This window comes from Eurypyga helias, unplaced genomic scaffold, assembly GCF_000690775.1.
Source record: "Eurypyga helias isolate BGI_N326 unplaced genomic scaffold, ASM69077v1 scaffold6112, whole genome shotgun sequence".
NCBI lineage: Eukaryota > Metazoa > Chordata > Aves > Eurypygiformes > Eurypygidae > Eurypyga > Eurypyga helias.
The window spans coordinates 26,998-48,412 of record NW_010233958.1 but is presented as its reverse complement, the minus strand read 5'-3'; the positions used below and the strand labels follow the sequence as shown (position 1 = coordinate 48,412).

Below are 21,415 nucleotides of genomic sequence, written 5' to 3'. Positions count from 1 at the left end.
AGCACTTCACTCTGGGTTTCTTTGAGCACATCAATCTTTCAATAATCAATCCCTGAAAGAATATTTTCTTGACAAAGAGCTACTGGTGCCACCTTAACATTAGGATCTTTGTTTTCCTTCACGTATGCGAAAATACCTCACCTTGACGAAGTGTCATTACTGGTGTAGTTCCCTGTTAAGCTATGGCTACCTATTTCAAGACTGTGCTTTTTACTTGCTTAGAGGAATCAATGGGTAAAAGTCCCACAGGCACAGATTCTGCCTTGCCTTAGACTAGGTTTGTGCAATCTTTATGTCAGGGGAGTTAATCCTGATTTATTCTGATGAGTTTGGCTTAAGGCAGTCTCTTAAAAGGAGGACTGTTTTTTCTGATTTTAATTTTCTACATAACTAGATAAATACATCCTTCTAAAATAATATCAACAAGGCATGAGTTACATGGCAAAACTGTATTTTTTGAAGTTTGTAAAAGTAATTTGCAGCACAGGACTTCAGCACACTCTGATTCATATCTGAAATACTTGAAAATATTCACATAAATAAGTATTTTTCTGCATGGTTCTTGGAAGCTACCATTTCTGGAACAAAACCTAGTGGCTGCAGTTTGATTTTTGTGTACAACATACAGACACTTAAATGTCTGTTTTTAAAAGACAAGTTTTAATGTAATGTTCTCCAACTCAAAACCAGGTTGTTTTCGGGTTGGCATTTATCATCAGCATCAGACACTTTTTGTGCTTCTTAATTTTTTTCTCCCCCTAGGAAGCTGAATCTTGTTGATACAGCATGTCACTAATATAAAACACAATAAGATAGCAAATATTAAGGGTCAAGATTTCTGCAGAAGGGATGGTACCTGTCAGAACACTACCATTATCCAGGAAAAGATGGATGCCATAAGAACGGTAACCATGAATAAGATGCATACTGTGGAGACCACAATCCACCTGCCAGTGGCAACGAAGTGTAGAAAGGGAGTTACAGCTCTCTACAGGTCACTGTCCAAATTTTCTAAGATTAGTCTGTGCCAGAGCTCTCAAGGGAAAATGTCATTTCCACCATATGCTGGCCAGAGTTCTTGTGCTTATAGATGACATCAGTTTCACACGAGCAAAAACTGCCAGACAGGTCCAACAAGTTGATTTTTCATCTTTGTATGCATATTGTACTTGAAACCTGGGTTTGATTTTGTAAAGGAATTATAAATTAGCAAGGGAAAAATCAGTGAAATACTGACATGAACCACTAATACCACAAGATCATGACATTTCTTCTGGATTCACCTAATGATGTTGGAAACTTCTTTCACTGATCTAAATTAGACCTTTCAGATAGGAACCAGATCTTAGAGTGTATACATCGAAGACACAGAAAGACCATCATGTTACCTTTTGCACTGTGAATAGAAGAAAGTCACTGAGGGTTTTTTTTATTTCTCTGTTTTCTTTACTAGAAAAGAAAAATCATTACTGGATGTCAACATGAAAACAGGAATTTACCTACTTCTCTTAAGTGAAGTATGTGTTGAAATCAGCAAGGCTGGCATCAAACCTAAAATTCCAAAGAAGGAAAGAGATAATAGTTTCTTGGAAAGAAATAAAAATGTCCATATTTCTGACAAATGTCATCATCACAAAAATATCTCTGGGCCTTCTGAAGAACCAAGTCTCGAAGAGTTCACTCCTTACAACTTCACTGAAAGGACTGCAAATTTTGGATTTAACCTCTACAGAAAAATTGCAATGACACATGATAACAATGTAATCATCTCTCCCCTTTCCGTATCAGCTCTCATGACAGCATATATGCTGGCAGCCAAAGGGGAGACACACAGACAAATAGTAAAAGGTCTAAACCTCCATGCTTTGAAGGACAGAGTGGAATGCCTTCATTTACCAGCTTTGTTTAAACAACTGAAAGATAACATCACAATGAATGAAGAACTTCTCCTTGTGCAAGGTACTCTTTCTTTTATCCAAACGGACTTCAGACTCAAGGAGTCTTTCCTCAATTTATCTAAGCAGTACTTTGATATGGAATTCCTGAAAGTAGACTTTAAAAACTTCACACAGGCAAAATTTGTCATAAATCAAAATATTAACAAAAGGACAAAAGGAAAAATCCCTGAGCTTTTTGAAGAGCTTGACCGCCATAACAAACTGCTACTTGTGGACTACATTGTCTTTAAAGGTAACTGGGGTTTTTTTGTTTTTCAAAATGATTATATATTAGAAGAAACAGGACTCTGACTTCATCAGCTTTAGGGGACATTTAAATGAATTCAGATGTCCTGTTTTCTCTACATTTCTGTCTAGGTTTACTTTCTTCTATCAGGTTTACTTAATAGGAGATTACTTTTCATGATAGGGAATGACAATTTCATGCTTTCTTCCCTACAACATAGTCTCAAGGAGAACAAAAGGCCCTTCATCAAACTATCTCAATCCATCTCTGAGCAATCCCTCTTTATGACTAATAAAGGTGTTTTTCACTTGCAAATTAAAATGAAAAAGCTTTAATCACAATAATTTTTTGAATGCTAAATACTGGGCATAAAAGCATTGAATGATTTCACAGAGTACGCGAAATCATAGAAAAAAAATCTCTTACTCTGTCACGAATTTCTTTCCCAGAGGAATCAAAGTAACAAAGTACCTCGTTATATTACCTTACAGGGTGAGGGAAAGAAATAGCTGTGATGGGCAGAGACTGTCCTGTGGAGAAGTCCTCTACTGTCAAATATCTTATGCTCCTTTTCCTGCTGTTGGGGTCTTTCTGACTGCTGGCTTAGAAGATAGATAAGGAACCCCAAAGGGTTCCTGGCACTGACAGGGAGCCATAGCTCACCCTTTACTCTGAAACAGCCATACAGAAGCCAGAGACAGTTGGTTAGATAAAAAGCAAAGACAAAGAGGTAGGGTGAGAAAGGGGGCGAGCCCAAGGCACTCAGCAGATGCCATCTACAGAAACCTCCCCTAAAATAAATGCAAACATGAGAACAAAGCAAATCACCCCTCAGCCATACATCCTCCCTGTGGGCTTAGTTTATTCTTTCATATTTACAGAAGTGCAGTTTGTCCAATGCCACAGTTAATTTCCTTACCAGAAAATCAGACAAAAGAGATAAATGGTTGTGGCTACATTTCAAAGCAACGATAGAGATCAGAATCATTAGTATAGAAGAGGTCATATTCCAGCGCACTGCTGAATCCTCATGCAAGAGATTGTATAATGAACTTAAAAACAGGATGTTGAACGGCTAGTAGAGAATTTCAGAGAAGGTGACATGCTAATAAAAGACAGATGCTCATATGGCATTCAATAAACAAAAGGATATCTGTTCTGAACTTGACTGGCAACTAATCAACCTTAGAAAAAAAATTTCCCTGCCTTCCCTGCAAATGAAGGGTTCTATTTTGTGGATTACTTTCTTCTGTTGTAAAAAAATTAAAGAATGTACATTAACTATACGGCAATTGTCATCCACTTATCCCAGGCACAACTGATATGAACTTTAACTAAATACAGATAATAGCCTATACTACTTTTTTAAGATTTCTGAACATGTTTCTGTACAAGTCTGAATGAATAGTTATTTCTTTCTTTCCTCAGGCAAGTGGGTCTATCCATTTAATTCCAAATTCACAGAAATTGAGACTTTCCACATAAACAAGTACAGAAGTGTACAGGTACCCATGATGTTCAAGTCAGATAAAGTTAATTCAACTTTTGATGAGAACTTAAGGTGCACTGTGATAAAGCTACCTTACAAAGGGAAAGCTCACATGCTGATTGTCATCCCGGAAAAGGAGGGAGATTACCTTTCACTCGAAGACCATTTGACTACAGACCTCGTGGAATCCTGGCTTGGAAACATGAAGACCAGGTATTGCTTTGACATCCATTGGCCTTAATGTTTTCTGTCTTGCAGGACAGCAACAAAGCACAACAAAGATTAGCTGGTCTTTCTAACTCGTTTAACATGCTGGTGTCTCTGTGGCATTAGCTATCTACAGAGTACAGGTCCTTTAATGGCCTACCCACAGCTCAAGCAGCATGTGAAAACTCGTAGTCTGAGGTGACAAGTCTGTGGCCCATCTCAGCTAGAAATGTCTCTCTCTCTGATGGCACAGTCGATCTAGTCTTTCCAAATTCTTCCTTAGGCCTTCTCTCTCCTTAAATTTACCACTGCAAGGCAACATGCACAATAAATCTAGATATGCAGTATACTTATGAAACCTTTCCTACCAGTGGAAAGCCAGAGTAATGGATACATTTGAATATGAAAATGTAAATCCAAATTATTCCTGTGAAACGTGGTTCCTGAAGTGACAATTCTTTTCACTGGTAAATAAATTAGGGTGTCACCCTGTTATCAGGGCACTGTCAGTGCTGGTCGAAATATTTTATATAGAGAAGGAAATGGTTTCTAGCATCTTTGGCAATCAACAGGTCAGAGATCATATTCTCCCAACCTAAATTCCAGTAGACACTCCTTAGTTTTTGCCCCTTCTTCTGTGTAAAGCTTAATTCCTGAGTAGCTTGCATTCATCAATCAAGTAATCTACTTTATGGTCCAAGTTTGCACTGAATTTTTTCCCCCCCCACAAACAGAGAAGTGGATATTTCATTTCCGAAGTTCAAACTAGAGCAAAAATACAAAATGAAGAAACTGCTTCATGGTCTTGGAATTAAAAATCTCTTTACACGTACGGCAGATCTTAGTCATCTCACGGATCAAGGATATGTAGGTGTTTCACAGGTAAGCATTCTGAAATTATTTGCTATTTGGATTATAACAGTATATAAATGGTTCAGCCAAAAGACTATGTCGTATACAGCTGTAAGGATAATAATAGGAAAGGACCTCATCTTCAAAGTATATGGAATCTGCACACCTTAATCAGTATGGATCCCATCTCAAGTGATGAGGTGTGTAGAAGAGGCGGTCACATTTCATATGTGCTCAACACCTTCCAAAGCTAGCCCATCACAGGAGGAAAGCTCTGCCTCAAGAAGAATGTGGCTGGTGAGGAAGGAGCACAACTAAAAAGAATTGTGAACAAGACAGACATTATAAATGACAGTCAAATGGCAATGTCAGAGCAAGGAAGGAAACCCAATGAGGGAATCCCTCACATACAGTCCAGGAACAGGTATTCTTATTAACAAAAAACTTCAGAAAGTTCAAATACTAAAATCTCAAACAGGTAACAGTGAGAAAGAGAAGCTGAAGCAGTCTTGCCTTTCCTTCCGCATACTTTGGCAGAGAAAAGCCAAAATCTCACAGCAAAGCATCAGCACAATGCAGCTGTATTCCAACCCATACAGCTGTCCCACTTCATATACCAAAACTTTTGAAGATCAACACGTAGACAGGCAAAGGTGGCGAATGGCCAAAAAGAGGGAAACACAGCCTCACAGAAAAAGAGAAGATAACTCAGGACCACTATTTAAGGGAAAGCAAAGATGTATTTCAGAAGACTGATAGAAAACAGAGGCAGACAGAAAAGCAGGAAAGAATGGAAGAGAAGGACTTCACAGGCACACATCAAGAAGGAACAGGTCTATGTGACCAAAGATGTCCCATTAAGAAGAAACAGCTAGCCTATACAAAAGACAGCATGCTGATGATAGAAAATTAAGAGGTATGGTCAAAGAAAGGAGATCAAAGAGATAACAGAGAAACTGGTGACCTCAAGAGTGTATGGAACAAGATGAAAGGCAGTTAATCCTAAATGAAATTCATACATTAGAGTAAAAATAAAAAAAATTCTGCACCAAGCCAGACTTATAAATGGCTGAGGAAAACAACACTCAAATGAGATTAATTTAACACAGGATTTAAAAACATAGCTTTATAAATCTGTGTAAGAAATTTATATAATGCAACTGGTTGTTGAAGTTTATATAATGCAATCCTTGTTGTACAGCGTTTATAGCGCTGATAAAACCTAGGACTCTAACTCTGACCTCAAAGAACCACAGAATGGTTGAGGTTGGAATCAGGTCCAACCCTCTCTGCTCAAGTAGGGTCACCTAGAGCTGGGTGCCCAGAACCTTCTCCACACAGCTTTTGAATATCTCCAAGGATGGAGACTCCACAACCTCTCTGGGCAACCTGTGCCAGTGCTTGGTCACCCTCACAGTGAAAAGTCATTTCCTGATACTCAGAGGGAACCTCCTGTGTTTTGGTTTGTGCCTTCTGCCTCTTGCCCTGTCACTAGGCACTTCTGAAAAGAGTCTGGCTCCCTCTTCCATGCACCCTCCCTCCAGGTATTTTTACCCTATCAGAAAGAATCCTTTTAAGCTACTGATTTTGCTGTTACAAGTCTCCCTGCAGCAAACAATTACAGAAGCCTTTGTGATTTGCCAAAATTGCTAACAGCGGGTATGACAAACACTTCTACACAAGTTTCAAAAACTCTAAGCCCTGAGCTACGGTTTTCCAAAATGGTGCTGGCTTAACAAAATAACATTTCTGGTAAAACATAACATCCTAGGAATAAATACTTAACGGACAAAATTACAGTGATCTTCAGTTTGGTATAAGATATTTCACTTTTGGGAAGTACAATGGCAAACCACAGCACTTTTCCCTGTCCTCTTGATCATATAACTATTCCAAGCTGATTCTCACCAGTTAACTCTTATGTTATTGGGGGGGGAAATCACACTGGAATAGTAGCTGGTAACTGATAGTAGAAGCAATATGTGCATCAGCTACCAAGTGCCAGAGAAGTATCCTGTCCCTGGGAATCACAGTGGCCAGCTTCACTATTTAAGAATATTTAGCAGAAAGCTCAACAGTGCTTAAGTCCTTCAACTACCTTGAGATAAGTCATTCCTAGAATTAGGAGTTTCGGAATTGGGAATGTACTAGCTGACTAGTAGGTTCACCAATACAGACCCAAATACAGAATTACTGAGAGATACATGCAGGCTGAAAGAACAAGAAGGGAAAACAAATCAGATCCTGCTAGGCTTCTCAGTGGGAAGGGAAGGTCCTCAGGCTAATCCAGGATTGTACCTCATTGCTGAACATATTTACTCTGTGCTACCAAATGTAGAAATTAGAAATATACAGGAAAAAAGCCAAGATTGGTGCCTTTGCCTAAGCTCTCACAAAATCAGCTGTGAATGACATATCCAGTCAGTCAGTGTTTGTGACACCTCCCACTTTTGAGAAACACTCCTTTCCACAGCTGGGTGTCAAAGAGGAGCACTATGCAAATGCAATGGTTGCTGTGTGCTACCAGCTACAAGAAGAAAATCTCTAAGCGAGGTCCATGCTCAGAAATGTGGAAAAGTACAATGACACCTGAACTAGCATCCCCACTGCAGGTACTGTGGTCACAGTGGCTGTATTAACTCCTCTGCTGCTGAAGCAGTCAGCATACAGGTCTACAGGTGTAACACACAGAGCTAGATTGCAGAAACTTACTCAGTTTAACCCCTAACAGAGGCCTACATCAACCATTGCCTTGCACTTTGAAAAACGTTCTTCATGTTAATATTTTTTTTTTGCCATATATTTTATTTCCACATTGCATTTCAGCTTGTGCAAAAGGCAGTAATTGAAGTGGATGAAGAAGGAACCGAGGCCATAGCAGCTAGTGGGTCAGAAATAACTGCATTCACAGTGCCTCCTGTCATCAAAGTGGACCGACCGTTCCTTTTTATGATTTTTGAAGAAACTTTTAAAACATTACTGTTCATTGGCAGGGTGGTTGACCCAACAGAAATGTGAATAAAGGTAACAGTTTCTATTCTGGGGTATGTAAGAGGCTTTATTTCTATTTTATTAATTCACATTAGAATAAAAAGATAGTGAAATATGAAAATGTGAGAATCTGTTTTGTCTCTCCAGCTAGCAGTAGGTCATCTTATTAATACTTTATTAATGCCCAAGTAACAAGCTAAATTCACTAAGCCACAAAATGACAAAAACATGTCTTGTAAAACCTACTATGCAAATTAAAAAAATAAAACAGAAGTGAACCTTCAAAATTCAATATTTTAATGATAAGTCTGAATGACAACCAGATACTCATATGCCAAAATATTCAGGCAGCTCATTCCCAAACAGTGCAGCTTGGTATTCCACAATGTTATCTTCTCTTGCAATGAGACTTAACCCTCAGTGTTAGCAGAATTTTGACAGAAAACCAGAACCAGGAAAAAGCCCTAAGAAAGAATTTACCACCTTTGCCTAGAGATCTTCGTTTTATCACCACAGAAATTGTGCCGAGTCTATCATGAAGTCTGCATCGTCTGAGAGCGTGACCTTTTCCAAAGTGTTTATTCAGAGTACCGAATCACCTCATTTTCTCAGAGCACTGATGTGCCTGCTTTTAAAATATTCCTTCTATTAAAGATAAAATAATTCTGAAAAGTAACTTAGGTACTGTGAACCTAAAAAATCTGAATCTCTGCTACTTCATAACATCAAGCTAGGCCTCTCCAAAAAACAGACTTTCTGCACATATTATCATCTAGGTATCAGGGTGAACTATGTAACAGAACTATGCCTGAACTAAACCAAAACTTTGGTAGGAAAAAACATACTTCCATAAAAGTGGAGTAAATCTATTCAGAGTCGATCCTGAAACCTATAATGTGTTGCTAAAATATTTCAGAAAAATATTTCCATGGTCTAAATAAAATTCACTTTATTCCAGTAGTGTATTGATTCCAACAAAACAAGACCTTTAACAATTAGTAATTTTAATTAGCAGCAGCCCTATATATATTGCCTATGCAACAATGCAAAAAGCTACTCCTAGCTATATAAAACTAACAGATCTAAGCATTAATCTACTTGCTCAGACAGCCTTCACAAAATAGCTGCTCAAAAGGGGGCAGAAGAGTTCAAATTCATTTGGCATAGAAGTATCCAAGGTGTGTCTACTGGTAAACGCACACAGACAGATGCATTTGCAAGAGAAGATACAAAAGATGCATTCAGGGTAACGCTGGTAAATATCTCTAAAAGCCACCTCAGTTACCATTCGATGTCGACCCACAGCAGCCCAGACACTGGTGTAAGCCACTCAGAAAAGCATTTAGCAGGCACTCTGGTATCTGACTAGTCAACGAAGGTGCCTCTAACCTAACTCCACACTGCAGTATGAACGTACCCAGAAAGAAAACACTCCTTCCTGCCTCCGGACAATTAATAGGAGGAACATTGCTACAGAGAACCACGTAATTACCAATGTTCAGTTGACCTCCAGCTGTTATTCTAATTTGCCCAGAAAAACAATGCTATGAACGATTCAGAAGTATTGGTGCTGTCCAAAACTAACCCAGAAGCAAGCAGCCCTGCCAGCGACTGCTGGATGGAGGTCTGTAGCATGAAAGACTGATGAAAGTATACATAAGACACCAGGAGTATCGTACAAGGAAGATGTGCAGACCAAAAAACGTCTAAATAGAGCATTTAAAGATTACATAGCAGGAATTTAATACATCGTAGGCTTACTGAGTGGAGCACGTGTTATCAGCATAAATAAATCAAAGACAGACAAATGACAGCCAATAAGAAACAAAAGACAGACTGTATACAGAACTCATTACATGCTTATTCAGGGGAGAAGTAGCTTGGATTCAAGTTTCTGATTTTACTGGCTGTTCTGCATTGCTCTAGTAAAGGCATCTGAGGGTCAAACACAGTTTTGAGTCCTGTTCTGCAGCTGGGTATGGCTGATCTGAGTTTGGTCCCTGGCAGAAGTCAGAGAACAGACTGAGCAGTCTCCTGTGGCCCATGGGTGACCAGCTGTAGCTGGCACGTTCAGCTAGTTGTTGTGGGGAACTGGGAGTACCTGTTTTCATCAATGAGATAAAAACAGAACGTAGGAGGAGCCAGTACAAGTTGTCAGTATATCTGTATCAATACTGCATGTTAATCTTCATAATGGCTGAAGAAGCTTTCAAAGAAATCTGATTTACAAGATCCTACGCCAGGCTGCAGAACAAACTGAAAACTTGAGTGTTTCCACAGAATCCAAACAATGTCTGCGACTGAAGACAGAGAATACACCTAAATCCAACTGCAGTGTAAGAAGCTTAAGAATTCAGACAGTAAATTGCTAAATCCAAAAGACACATTTTCTACTTCACACAGGACAGCATACATTTAGCATTATTACTAATTAAAAGAAATACCTTCTATAGGTAAATGCTTTTATTTATTTTAATTATAAAAGATGCCCTGAGAAATTTTTTTCAAGAACATGCATGTACAGCATTGTCCTAGGCTTTATTTTGAGTAAATCATCATTCATATTTTTACATTATAAAAAGTAACCACACACGCATATGCATTCACAAATCAGATCATCTTTATCATACACCAACAGATTTTAAAAAACACATATTTCTGTTATCAATATATTTATGCTGCTTCCATTCTGAAACAGAGAAGCTGACAATAGCTTCATAGGCTCTCTCTCAAGTATTGGCATAAATAGAATTTTTTAAAATAGAATTGTATGTTTTTCCACAGACAAATTTTGATAGAAACATTAGCATTAATACAAACAAATGTAGATGACATCACTGAAGCACAATAGCTTGCAATAGCATTTGATTAAAAACTAGATTCATCATTAGAAATTATTCAAGTGAAAATACAATCTGAAATACTAAAAATTAAAACAAGTATTTATACAACAAAACCTATGAAATTAAACTTTTAATATCATCTGGAGACATACGCTTTTAGATTGCTTTGAAACTGACACAGAATTTTTATGAACTTTACCTAGTACTTGTAAAAATTTTACCTCCATATTCACAGCACAATGCTACGAAGTTCATGTTTTTTATAGACTGATCAATGGTTCTCAACTTTGGTCTTAAACTAGGTTTGAAGGTTCTTTAAAATGTCGTATTACTTTTTCATATTCATTCCTTCTATTTCTTACATAAAACGTGGATGCTAATAATTGCTAAAATTGTAAATAAGCCAATTAAGTTATGGATATGTGCATTCTAAATCCAAGAATTTCAACTACCAAAGGCATAATCAATGACAACAAAATCCTCCCGTTAGCTGCAGCAGTTAAGAGTACATAGCTGAAGTTATATTTCATAACATTTCACTACAACGTTAGAATTCTGCAACCATTACATTACTTATCAGAACGTATTTTACATCTTGGGATTTTATTTAAAAGGTTTTAACATTGCAAGATGCATTTTATTCATTCCAGGCATTAGAGAGTCCCATCTGCTGCTCCCACCTTATCATACCAGAATGTTGCTTCCACCAGTTGCTGGTTGCCTTCTTTTTCTGTCAGAAGATCTAAGAGTTTGATTTTCTGTTTTTTCTTCATACAAAAGAAGAAACATACATAATATGTTGTTGCTGTATTATTAAATAACATAACTTATTAAACTCTTATAACATGCAACATTTTAATATAACTCTTAGTTACTGTACTTCAGAACATTACTACCTGCTCTACTGCACCCACTGAAAAAGCCAAATGGACACAATCTGAGGTCATTCTTCTCAAGAAGGGTGTATTTCTCCTTTAAGTTTTGTACAGAAGGTCATGTAGAGTACCCTCTAAGTGAGATAGTTAAGGTAGTACAAGAAGTCTCCTCATGGCTACAAATAATGCCATGATAAAATCTGGGGAAAGCGGAGATGGGGAAGAAAGAGAAACTTAGAGCTCTTTACAGTATTATTTCTAGGTCTTCTGTTGACTACAATGTCATTTGGGCAATTTTGGCATTTTTCATAGCCTTAACTTTTTTATCTTTAAATATACAGTTCTTCAGCTTCACAGAGTAGTAGCTATGTCCATTAAAAACTGTTTGTAATGGTCAGAAATATTTCAAAGAACAGGGCTTAACTTCCAGAACTCTGTGGAAATATTAATTTGCATCAATACTTGAAAATACCATTTACAAGCAACACAAGATATTGTTCTGCTTCACCCTTTTAAAATTGCTGATGGAAGCCATCATGATAACATGTCGGTGTCAGGATACCTACTCGCTCCATCTTAGAAATAGGACCCAAATCACATGCCAGCCCTACTGGACCTCAGAACTCTTGCCATCTTAAATGGCAGGACAAAAACATGTTTAGAATCTCTAAATAACCAACTCAAAGTATAGCAGGTCAGTAGCAGCAATACTTCATATCGTGCCCAACTTCCTAAGCAATTATGACTGGATGAAAAACACTACTTTAAGATACTTATGCATTTAACTGTTACAACATGGTTACACACCAATGCAGATGTCCTAAAAGTCAGTTGTGGGCATCCTATTAAATACTGGTATAAATTTATTATTAAGAATTTAATTTTTGTGGATTTATTATCTACCCTCATTTTTTTACAAGATGGAAAAACCTGTATCCCTCATTCAGGCACTATCTGTATGTCTATAGGCAAGATGCAATGTTCTTAAATCCTGTCTATAAAGTTGAATATTTTTACATATGAACCTATAAAGTTCTGGAAAATAGTTTTAACCAATTGCATATTGAAATCAGTGATATTACAGCAAGGTAAACCCAAGCAAAACAGCAGTTCCTGTCCTAAAAGAAAATATCTTAATCTCATAAAGATGAAAACATTTAAAAGAATATAATAAAGCTACATGGCATAATAATACAAGATTGGACTACTTGATGGAATGCAGTGTTTATGGATCATGTCAATTCCTGCACTAGGATTATTCATGATCTAACTGGCAACTCTTCAACAGAAAGTCCGAAAAGAACATTTACTCTGCAAAATACCTTAACTAAAGTATCTGTGGGATGAAATATTCAACCAATGCTCTTTGGGATTCTTTCCTATTCCATAAGGTGCTTAAAAATCAAATATTCATCTCCTTCGTGATTCCACCAGTAAGTTATACAGGTGTACCTACAGCACAATTCTTGCATTTTATATTGACTATTACCTAAGGTCTAGCAAATGACACCAAAGCTAATGGTCATTTTCTTGTCACCTGCTTGTGAGCACTGGATCAGGACTTACTGAGACTTTCTTTTTCTTGCATCTACATTATTTTTTAAAAGAGGGAATCTTTTAACTGGCACACATATCTCTGAAATGGGACAAAAATAAAAAAGTATCAACTCATGAGTATGGTAAGTAAAGACCTTAGTTCTGCACCAAAGTAACGTTTGGTTTTGATAAGTTCCTGGAACAACATGAATACAGAAAAATCAGAAATTCTTCATCCCTGCAAACTACACTATATGGTCAAAAGTGAACATTTCTCAAAATTCAGTAGCACAGTTTCATGGAAAATAATACACTTAAGCATTTAAATAATATTTTGCCCAATCATCAACTTGAACTAAAAATCATTAGTTATATCTGTTGATATTTTAATTATTAAGCAACATATTACTGCCCAATCTTCCATTCTTCACAAAAGCACATAATTACTTTGAAAAAGAAAGATATTACAAGTTACCTTACTCATGATGCAGAGCCAATAAACTGAAAGCTAGGACTTGCCAGAATTAAGACGATCAGTGCAATGTTTAACTAGCACATATGTAAATTTACACGATGATACAGTCTAAATTGAGTATATACTCAATTATTATTTTCTCACAAGTTTCCTGCCTTAGTGAGTGCATAGGTGGCGACACTCACACGTGAGCATCTATTCAATCGCAACTCTCTCCTACACAATTTTCAAATTCTTCTCTCATTAAGATTGATTTCTGTCAACTGCTTATAAATCTGGATATTAAATTTTTCCATCATTCAAGGCAGAAAATAATGTGTCTTTGAAACTGACTTTTTTGTATACTTAGCACCAGGACTGACTTTCTGAACAAAAGATAAAAGAGGTACACCTGAACATATGTGTGATCAACAAGGTTATTCTGATGAACACATTTACTGCAAACCATTCATGTATCCCGATCTCTTAAAATCTTCTTATAGAGCTGCTCCATTTTTTTATGAAAACAATTAAGTATTTGGCTAGATTACAACAGAGAAGTTGAATCTAGAGTGCAGCAGATGATATACCAATTTGAGAGATGTGTTTTAAGAACACAGAACATTGAAACTCTTATTCACTGCTAAATGTAGGTCATCCTAAGACTCCTTTCTCCAAAAATGTTTTTCTTCCCCTAGTATACTCTCTTGCCTTCTGTCACTATGCAGTTTAGGGACTTTCTGAAGCAGAAAGAGCATCCAGATCTTTGTGTTTGATCAGACACCTACTTTCAAACAGTCTGCTGTTAAGGTATTCACTTAGGAATGGTACACTGAGAATTGAAGCTGAGTCCCTCACGTTCCACTTTCCTGTTTGAAGACAAAGGTACACACTGCTCTGCGTGAGTCTTCTTCTGTCCCTTTGTATTCAAACAAAGGGTATCAGTTTTAAGTGACAGATAGAAACACCTTTGAAATTTGGCAAAGTTTTATGTGATTTAAAAGGTATATCTAACTAATCTTTGCATCTAACTGCTTAGTGAATATTAATCCATTTATTTTCCTCAAATCCTTGTGAGACAGATGAGTAATTGGAATTCTACAATGGTTGCTAAAAAAATTTACAACATTTGAACTAATTTTCTGGTCTTAAAGAGAGTGAACAGAGGTATATAGTGACTAGTGTGAAACTAAAGGAGTTTTGAGCACATCTGATTTTTGAAGGTATGACGCACTCGATGTCATCTTAGGTACTCCAGATACATATCCCTTGTACTTGGAAATAGCTGAAATTGTCAGCATATCTACTAATATAACTGTTGAGTTTGAAATCATGCACTTTGAAATAAGTGACCACCTAATGAAAATCTATAAAACGTCTGAAGTAAGCACTGTAAGATTTAAGTGAAGGCATTAGATTCTGGCAAAGATAGAGTGCAATTTGACTTGGCACCCTAAGATATTTCTGCTGTGAAACCACTGACTCAACAGAAACAGTACACCTTCATTCACTACTAATCTTCCAACATCTTTTACACAAAGAAAATGCATTTTTACAAACAACAGGCCACTGTGCAAGCTTGATTTCATTCCATAACAAATCTATCTTGTACAATAAAGGTGGTAAAATTCCAGTAGAAAAAAATCCTATGTGATCACACAGCAAGAGACTGTATCATAAAATAACATAAACAAGTACTTGAATGCAAACTGTTCAGAAAACTCCTTTTTACATTTGTTAAACTTTTGAATGTTACAATTTAGAAGTTTTATTAACTTATATCTAACTGCGAGTCAAGTCAAGGGAGGCTGTTTTGGTTTGGTTTTTTAAAGGAAACTGAAAATACTGAAGCGGAAAAATATGAGTTCATACAGAACTTAATTCACCAGAAAGGACCACTCAAGAGCTATCACTATCACTGTTTCCTCTTTCTACTTGGCAAACCAGTGTAAGGTGTTTCCTCTTTCCTATCCAGTGCAGGCTCTGTATCTCAGCTCCGTTATCTTTGACCAGGAAGGCATAGCCTCACATTCTGGACCTCTTTTTCACTCCTGGCCTCTCATACCTACTCACAGTTCCAAGGCCCATCTTGCATTTCCCCATATTTTTCAGCTTCTGCTTCTAGTTTCTATTACACTTCAGTCTGCTTTCCCAAACAACCTTCCTTTCTTGCTATAGCTGGCTCCTTTCCTTTCTACATTCTGCCTTGGCTAAGAAAGCAAACCTCTGACAGCAAAGAAAAATCTTAGTTTGAGCACCCAAAATTACAGCTAGTCCAATGACAGTAATTTAGAACTGCAAGTTAGAGCGCAAAAGACATCTGCAGGGAATTAGCTGCTAGAGTCTACAGAGATCTGACTGAGTAAGTACACATCACAGTGATTTTCTAAGACTGTAACACTTATCACAGGAGCAAAGAAATTCATCTTTGATTTTGCTCTTGCAAAACATTTAACAGTTTAGGCTGATGTTTAAAGAAAACCAGCCTGAGGGAGATGCCTAGCATTGAATTTTTTTTATCTCAGTGGCAAAAAGGCAGCCTTAATCACAAGTAGCAGTACCAGGTCACCATAACTCTCAAAATTAATGATGGAATTGATAGATAATAATACATAAACATATATAAGCACACAAAAAGGAATAGAAGGAAAAAATAAATCATGTAACAATGAATCTAACATTCTGTTTTTCCAACTACAGGCAGCTAATTGACTGTCACTGTAGTTGTTATATGTAAAGTGCACTAACTTTCACTTTGTCCCATTCCACCCTCCCCATAATCTATCAGCTGAACGCAAACGTGCAGGAGAAACTGTGAAAAACTAATTAAAAGGGAATGAAATCTTAAAAACACCTGTAATTGTACACATCACATTTCTCTCCTGCTATTTTAGTATTTCAAAATCTGGGTGCAGAACTATGATAAATATAGGCTTAATTTTACGTGGCTCTTTTGAGTTCCCTTTGAAAATGTTACCCAGAAGCTGATTTAACCTATTAACCACTTACATGCTCATCTTCCGTGACTGACTCTCTTTATTTCCATTGCTTTTTTGATCAGCTGAGTTAAATAAGTTGCGAGAAGAACTGGAAGGGAAGGCAGCATTCCCGCTATTACCAGTAGAATGAGTCCGGAATGAATCATCTGAAATAAAGACTTACAGTTTAGACAAAGAATTTTGTCTGAAAAAGAATACACAATGAGTAAAAAGAATGAGCTGTTTTCCTTGTGGCCATAGTGGCATTTTTCCTATGGCAATAACCCAAAAGTTTAACTTTCTGTAAGGGAATGGTTTCAACATAACATTTTAAAAAATATTTTTATGAAAAAAAGACTAAATAAAAATAATTAGATGACACATTTTGGAAGAGAAGATTAATACATTTAATATATGAAAATAGTGGGATTTAATTGGCTAATCTTTCACTGCTTAAAATTTAGCTATTTCACCTAAGCTAGTGGTCTAGTGTCTATTGGTAGAGGATGGAAAAAGACAGGTTCCTCCAGGAAGTAATTCATCTTATTCTCATCTTTAATGATCTAAACTCTTCAACAGCAAATGGAGAGGCATTTCCAGAGAGCAGTTTGTCTCTCCTAATACAGTAGAAGTTACACATAATATCCTTTACTTCACATAGAACAGCTGGAGGCAAATTGCAAACCCAATCTTTTATGCTAACCAAAATTCCAATCAATAAATACTAAACTCTTTTTTTTACCACTTTCTAATTAACTGGTAAGAAAAAAAAAAAAAGAATCTGAAAAATAGTCTAACTAGACTAGTAGTTAAGTGCTCAAACAACTGGATATCTATTATTCTACATTCTTTAGCAGTATGGTATCTTAGACTATGACTGTCTAACGGGTCCCACATATTCAGCACTCACAGAAAAAACTAATGTAAAATATAATGTATTAACCTACTTACCACTAAAGGATAACATACAACTCTTTCCTTTTTTTTCCTGATACTGAAGATGTATATCCTGTAGCCGAGCTTTTACTTGAAAACCAAAAAGAAAACAAAACCAAATTGCTTTTTACAGAAAAGTGATTTTGTCAATTGTATCATCCTGCTGTTTAATAATATTGGATTTTTTTCTGAGTTTATATGAAAAAAAAATTAAATGAGAAAGTTATACTGAAATTTCTTTAAGAAATGTACAAATTCAGATTTAACAGTTCATATTAAAAATATTCTTAATATATGATAAAAGATGGGATATATTAACTTAAAAGGAATTCATAACTATTTGTAGGCCTCAGCATGCCTTAGAAATGGTATTTCTTCCTTAGTTCATGCATACCTTAATCAATTAAACAGAAAGCTGAAATTTTAGGTCACAATTCAATGAGCACATCACTACTGTCATAGATTCATGTGCATAGAATTTCATAACAGTTATTAGGTAAAGAGTTGCCTATGAGGTAAGAAATGAAGATAATAAAGATACTTAGGACACTTGTCTATGTTGCTGTATTTTGGATGTAGTGCTTGAGTACTGAAAGACTGGCTTCGAACCAACTTGGATTTCTTGTCTTCTTTGCCTAAAATTTTAAGTAGCAAAACCAAGGATGTCAATGCATTTTCTCAGTAATCTGGAACACTTCTTAATAAAATTTTCTGTCCACCTATGCTAGCTGAAAGAACTGATTTAAATAAGTCAGTAACAATAAAAAAAACTTATGTCAGCTATTTATACACTGAAGAATAAAGTAAAACATAAAAAAATAAAGAAAGCACATTCAGTTCTAGCAGTGGAGTGTTTTGCTATGTGCAGTAGGTGAAACTATGGCCCACAAATACCAAGAGCAGCTTTGCTGGGGTTTACCCTGCTGGTGTGAGATAAAAGCATTCTAAGAGTTTTTAAAGAGTTCTGACCTGCTGATGTACCAGAAGAGTTTCCAGGAACAGAGTGACTGATGCTTTTTGACAACACTGATGATGTTTTACTGTCTCTACCTGAAATAAAGTTTGGTATAAATACTTCTCTCAAAGCTTAACTTTATTTAAAGAGGACATAGCATATCACAGCCCGGGGTAAGCAGTAAGAATATCTAATCCAGCGCTATTAACACTTAAAAAATACCACAGACAAGTGCTTACATTACATCCCAAAATGAAAAATACCAGAGAACTAAAACTGTCACGTATTTTATTAATAAAGCCAAAAGTCTTCCCTATAATATAATGAGGCCATACATATCTTCAGAAATATATAGAAAAAAGGTATTATTGCCGCTTTCTACAACTGTACTATTTATTGTACAAAGTGTCTCTTTTCTGCTCCCTTCTCTTCTACCCTGGTAGAAGAGCAATGCATGCACACACAACAGGTAAACAAATAAACTTACGCTTCTTTTCAAATATTTTATCATTAATATTTGTAGATCTTCCTTCATTTTGCTGCTTGTCTTTTTCTAATTGTTCCTAAAAAATAAATAATTTTCTTAGGTATTACTCAGAAAAAAATAAGTTGTGTTCCAACTAGGCATTTGTTTCCAAATCACCAAAATAACAGTTTCTCCTACTATTAGTACAAGCCCTAATGAATATCCAGAGAACAAATTAAATAGTACAGAATGAAATCAGGGTATATATCCTATATAAAAATTACACCAAAAAGTGTTGACTTTAGTTATGAAGGAACCTCAGACTTGAAGTATGCATTTATAACTTATTATTAAGATTATGCTTGGCCTTTGTTTTTTTCTTAATTAAAAAGATTGGCAGCTGACAACATAAAATTTTTGTGCTACAGGGATATTCTGATAACAGACTTGGCAATATCTTTAATTCAAACATACAATTCAATGAAAATGTTTTCTCAAATGGTAAGGTGTGTCACATATGCTCAAAAAGGGTTAAAATTAACTTCTACAGTTGATAAGCCTTTATGCAAAACAAAACCAAGTACTACAGTACTCAAAGGTATTAGAATACCTTTTGAGAGCACATCCATAGACAAGCTTAACACAGCTACATCAATGACTTCAAAAGCCAAAACTTGCTCCAGGATTCTTGGTGAATAGATACCACTCCAACTTCAAAAAACTGTATCATATTATTTTCTGTACTATGTCCATAATAAAAAGCACCAAGTGAACCATAATTGTTCTACTCATATCATATTATTTTCTGTACTATGTTCATAATAAAAAGCACCAAGTGAACCATAATGGTTCTACTCTATCTCTTTATTTCACTCTAATTACTACCCAAGTTAAAAAAGAAAAAAAGAAAAGAAAAAAGAAAGAGGTAATTAATTCAGGTCAAGGTTGCTGGAATATAGTTTCTACTAAGTCAATTAGTAAAATTAAGGAAACTTATTAATATATTCAGTATTACAATTAGTCAGATACATTTAACTGAGTTCAGTGGCCTCATTTATTTGGGACAGCAACATGTCACAGTTTACTGTGTACATCTAGTTCCTCAAAAGCATGCCTCTCACAGACAATGCTTAATGAGACTCTGACAGAGAGTGTATGCCCATACCAACAGCATATATCAAAATACAAGTGCCCTTCTAACGTCTAGCTGTAGAAACAGGGTAAAAATTGATGTTATCGTACAATATGCAGTAACACAGAGTGCACTGGAGGCTATTTTACCACAGCCCCAAATGGTTTCACTAGAAAAACATCACTTGTATGTACCTAAACACTACTAAAGCTAACCAAGTCTCGGAATATGCGTATATAGGTCCTGAGAACAAAGCTTGAACCCTTGGCTCCAGCTAATAGGAGGTGGTAGGAAGCACATGAGACATAAATTGAGAAGATCAGCTGCTCAAGAAAAGGCCTGCAGTACTTAGCTGCCATCAAAGTGGGCCACAAATGTAGGCTCTGTAGCAATCCCAAAGAGGAAAAAGTGACATTGTTTGGACAGTCTTGAATCTGTTCTGGTTTACGACAGAGGAGCCCAATTACTACAAGTCAGAGGAAGCATGCCAATGAAATTTAGCCTCTTCTAAATCCCACCAGCTTCTTAGTTTCTCCCACCTCAAGCTGGGGAGGAGGCAGCAGAAGAGAGGACTGCGGTAATCTCACCTTGGTTTTGTGAGGCTGTAGTAGGCTATGTGGTGAAGTGCCTGCTGCGCCTTCAGCTTATAGCCACGACTGAAGATAAATAGTTTTGTAAGCTGGAAAAGCATTCTGCGAATTTCTCTTCCAAATCCTAAGTAACTTGTAGCTCCTTTTGCTCTTATACAACCTGCACTGTCTCCCTCCTGACAGGCTGCAGATACCATCAGCCTGCCTGCCTTCCTTTTTTTTTTTTTTTTAATGGCTATCAGGAACGCTTGTAGCACACAGAGCTTCCTTTAGCTTCCTTGGTACAAAAGAAAATAGGACATTCATTTCTTGGAAGCTATATGTGAGTTCTGAGGTGTTTCATTATTCAATTTATTATGTTATCCACATCTGACAAATTGCTAAGCTCTCTCAAAAAGATTTCATAAAGGTGTTGCTGCGAACGGCTTGGTATATTGGAACTACAGAGGCATCAAGTATGAGTATTTCTCAAGAAATTCCAGTTTGCTTTCCTAATTGATACAGCAAAATTTAGGTAGTAAAGGAAATTATATGTTACTTTAAAGGACTTAACCCTACAGTAAAGTATAAAATTAAACCACACACAGATTATGAATTTGCCAGGCCTCTCCATAATATGCACTTCCCCTACCTTAATATTAATTGCCTCAATAATACTTAGGTACAAACTACTAAAAAAGGACAGATTGTACTGATAAAATATACCATTTCCAAAAGGAGATGTTCTTGTCTCTCTTTTTCTTGATCCAATAAATCATTTTCGTAAAATCTTTTCTGAAACTTCAAAATAAAATCAATAAAAATAAAAAATCACTACATGAAAATGGGAATTAAAAGTACTTGGTAAGTATTAAAGTTAGTATGTACTTACAGCATCTACAGACATCTCCATCCTGTCCAATTCTAACACTGTCTATAAAGAAAATT

General features: G+C 36.3%; 2 protein-coding genes across 2 annotated transcripts in view; one reads left to right on the top strand and one right to left on the bottom strand.

Moving 5' to 3' along the window:
• Positions 1 to 1,481: 1,481 nt before the first annotated feature.
• Positions 1,482 to 7,787, top strand: SERPINA10 (serpin peptidase inhibitor, clade A (alpha-1 antiproteinase, antitrypsin), member 10). The gene is made up of 4 exons (XM_010161872.1): positions 1,482 to 2,190; positions 3,613 to 3,886; positions 4,615 to 4,762; positions 7,559 to 7,787. Exons 1-4 carry the CDS (start codon positions 1,482 to 1,484, stop codon positions 7,748 to 7,750), a joined length of 1,323 nt encoding a protein of 440 aa, XP_010160174.1. The 3' UTR covers positions 7,751 to 7,787.
• A 3,521-nt stretch (positions 7,788 to 11,308) lies between these two features.
• Positions 11,309 to 21,415, bottom strand: part of LOC104517271 (serine/threonine-protein phosphatase 4 regulatory subunit 4-like) — a gene marked incomplete at its 5' end in the record, with an annotated part of 37,098 nt that continues 26,991 nt past the window's right edge. The window contains 9 exon segments of the mRNA XM_010161871.1: positions 11,309 to 11,333; positions 16,441 to 16,576; positions 17,361 to 17,394; positions 17,396 to 17,435; positions 17,887 to 17,980; positions 18,315 to 18,395; positions 18,788 to 18,863; positions 21,194 to 21,268; positions 21,360 to 21,401. Coding sequence (XP_010160173.1) covers positions 11,309 to 11,333; positions 16,441 to 16,576; positions 17,361 to 17,394; positions 17,396 to 17,435; positions 17,887 to 17,980; positions 18,315 to 18,395; positions 18,788 to 18,863; positions 21,194 to 21,268; positions 21,360 to 21,401 — 603 coding nt within the window.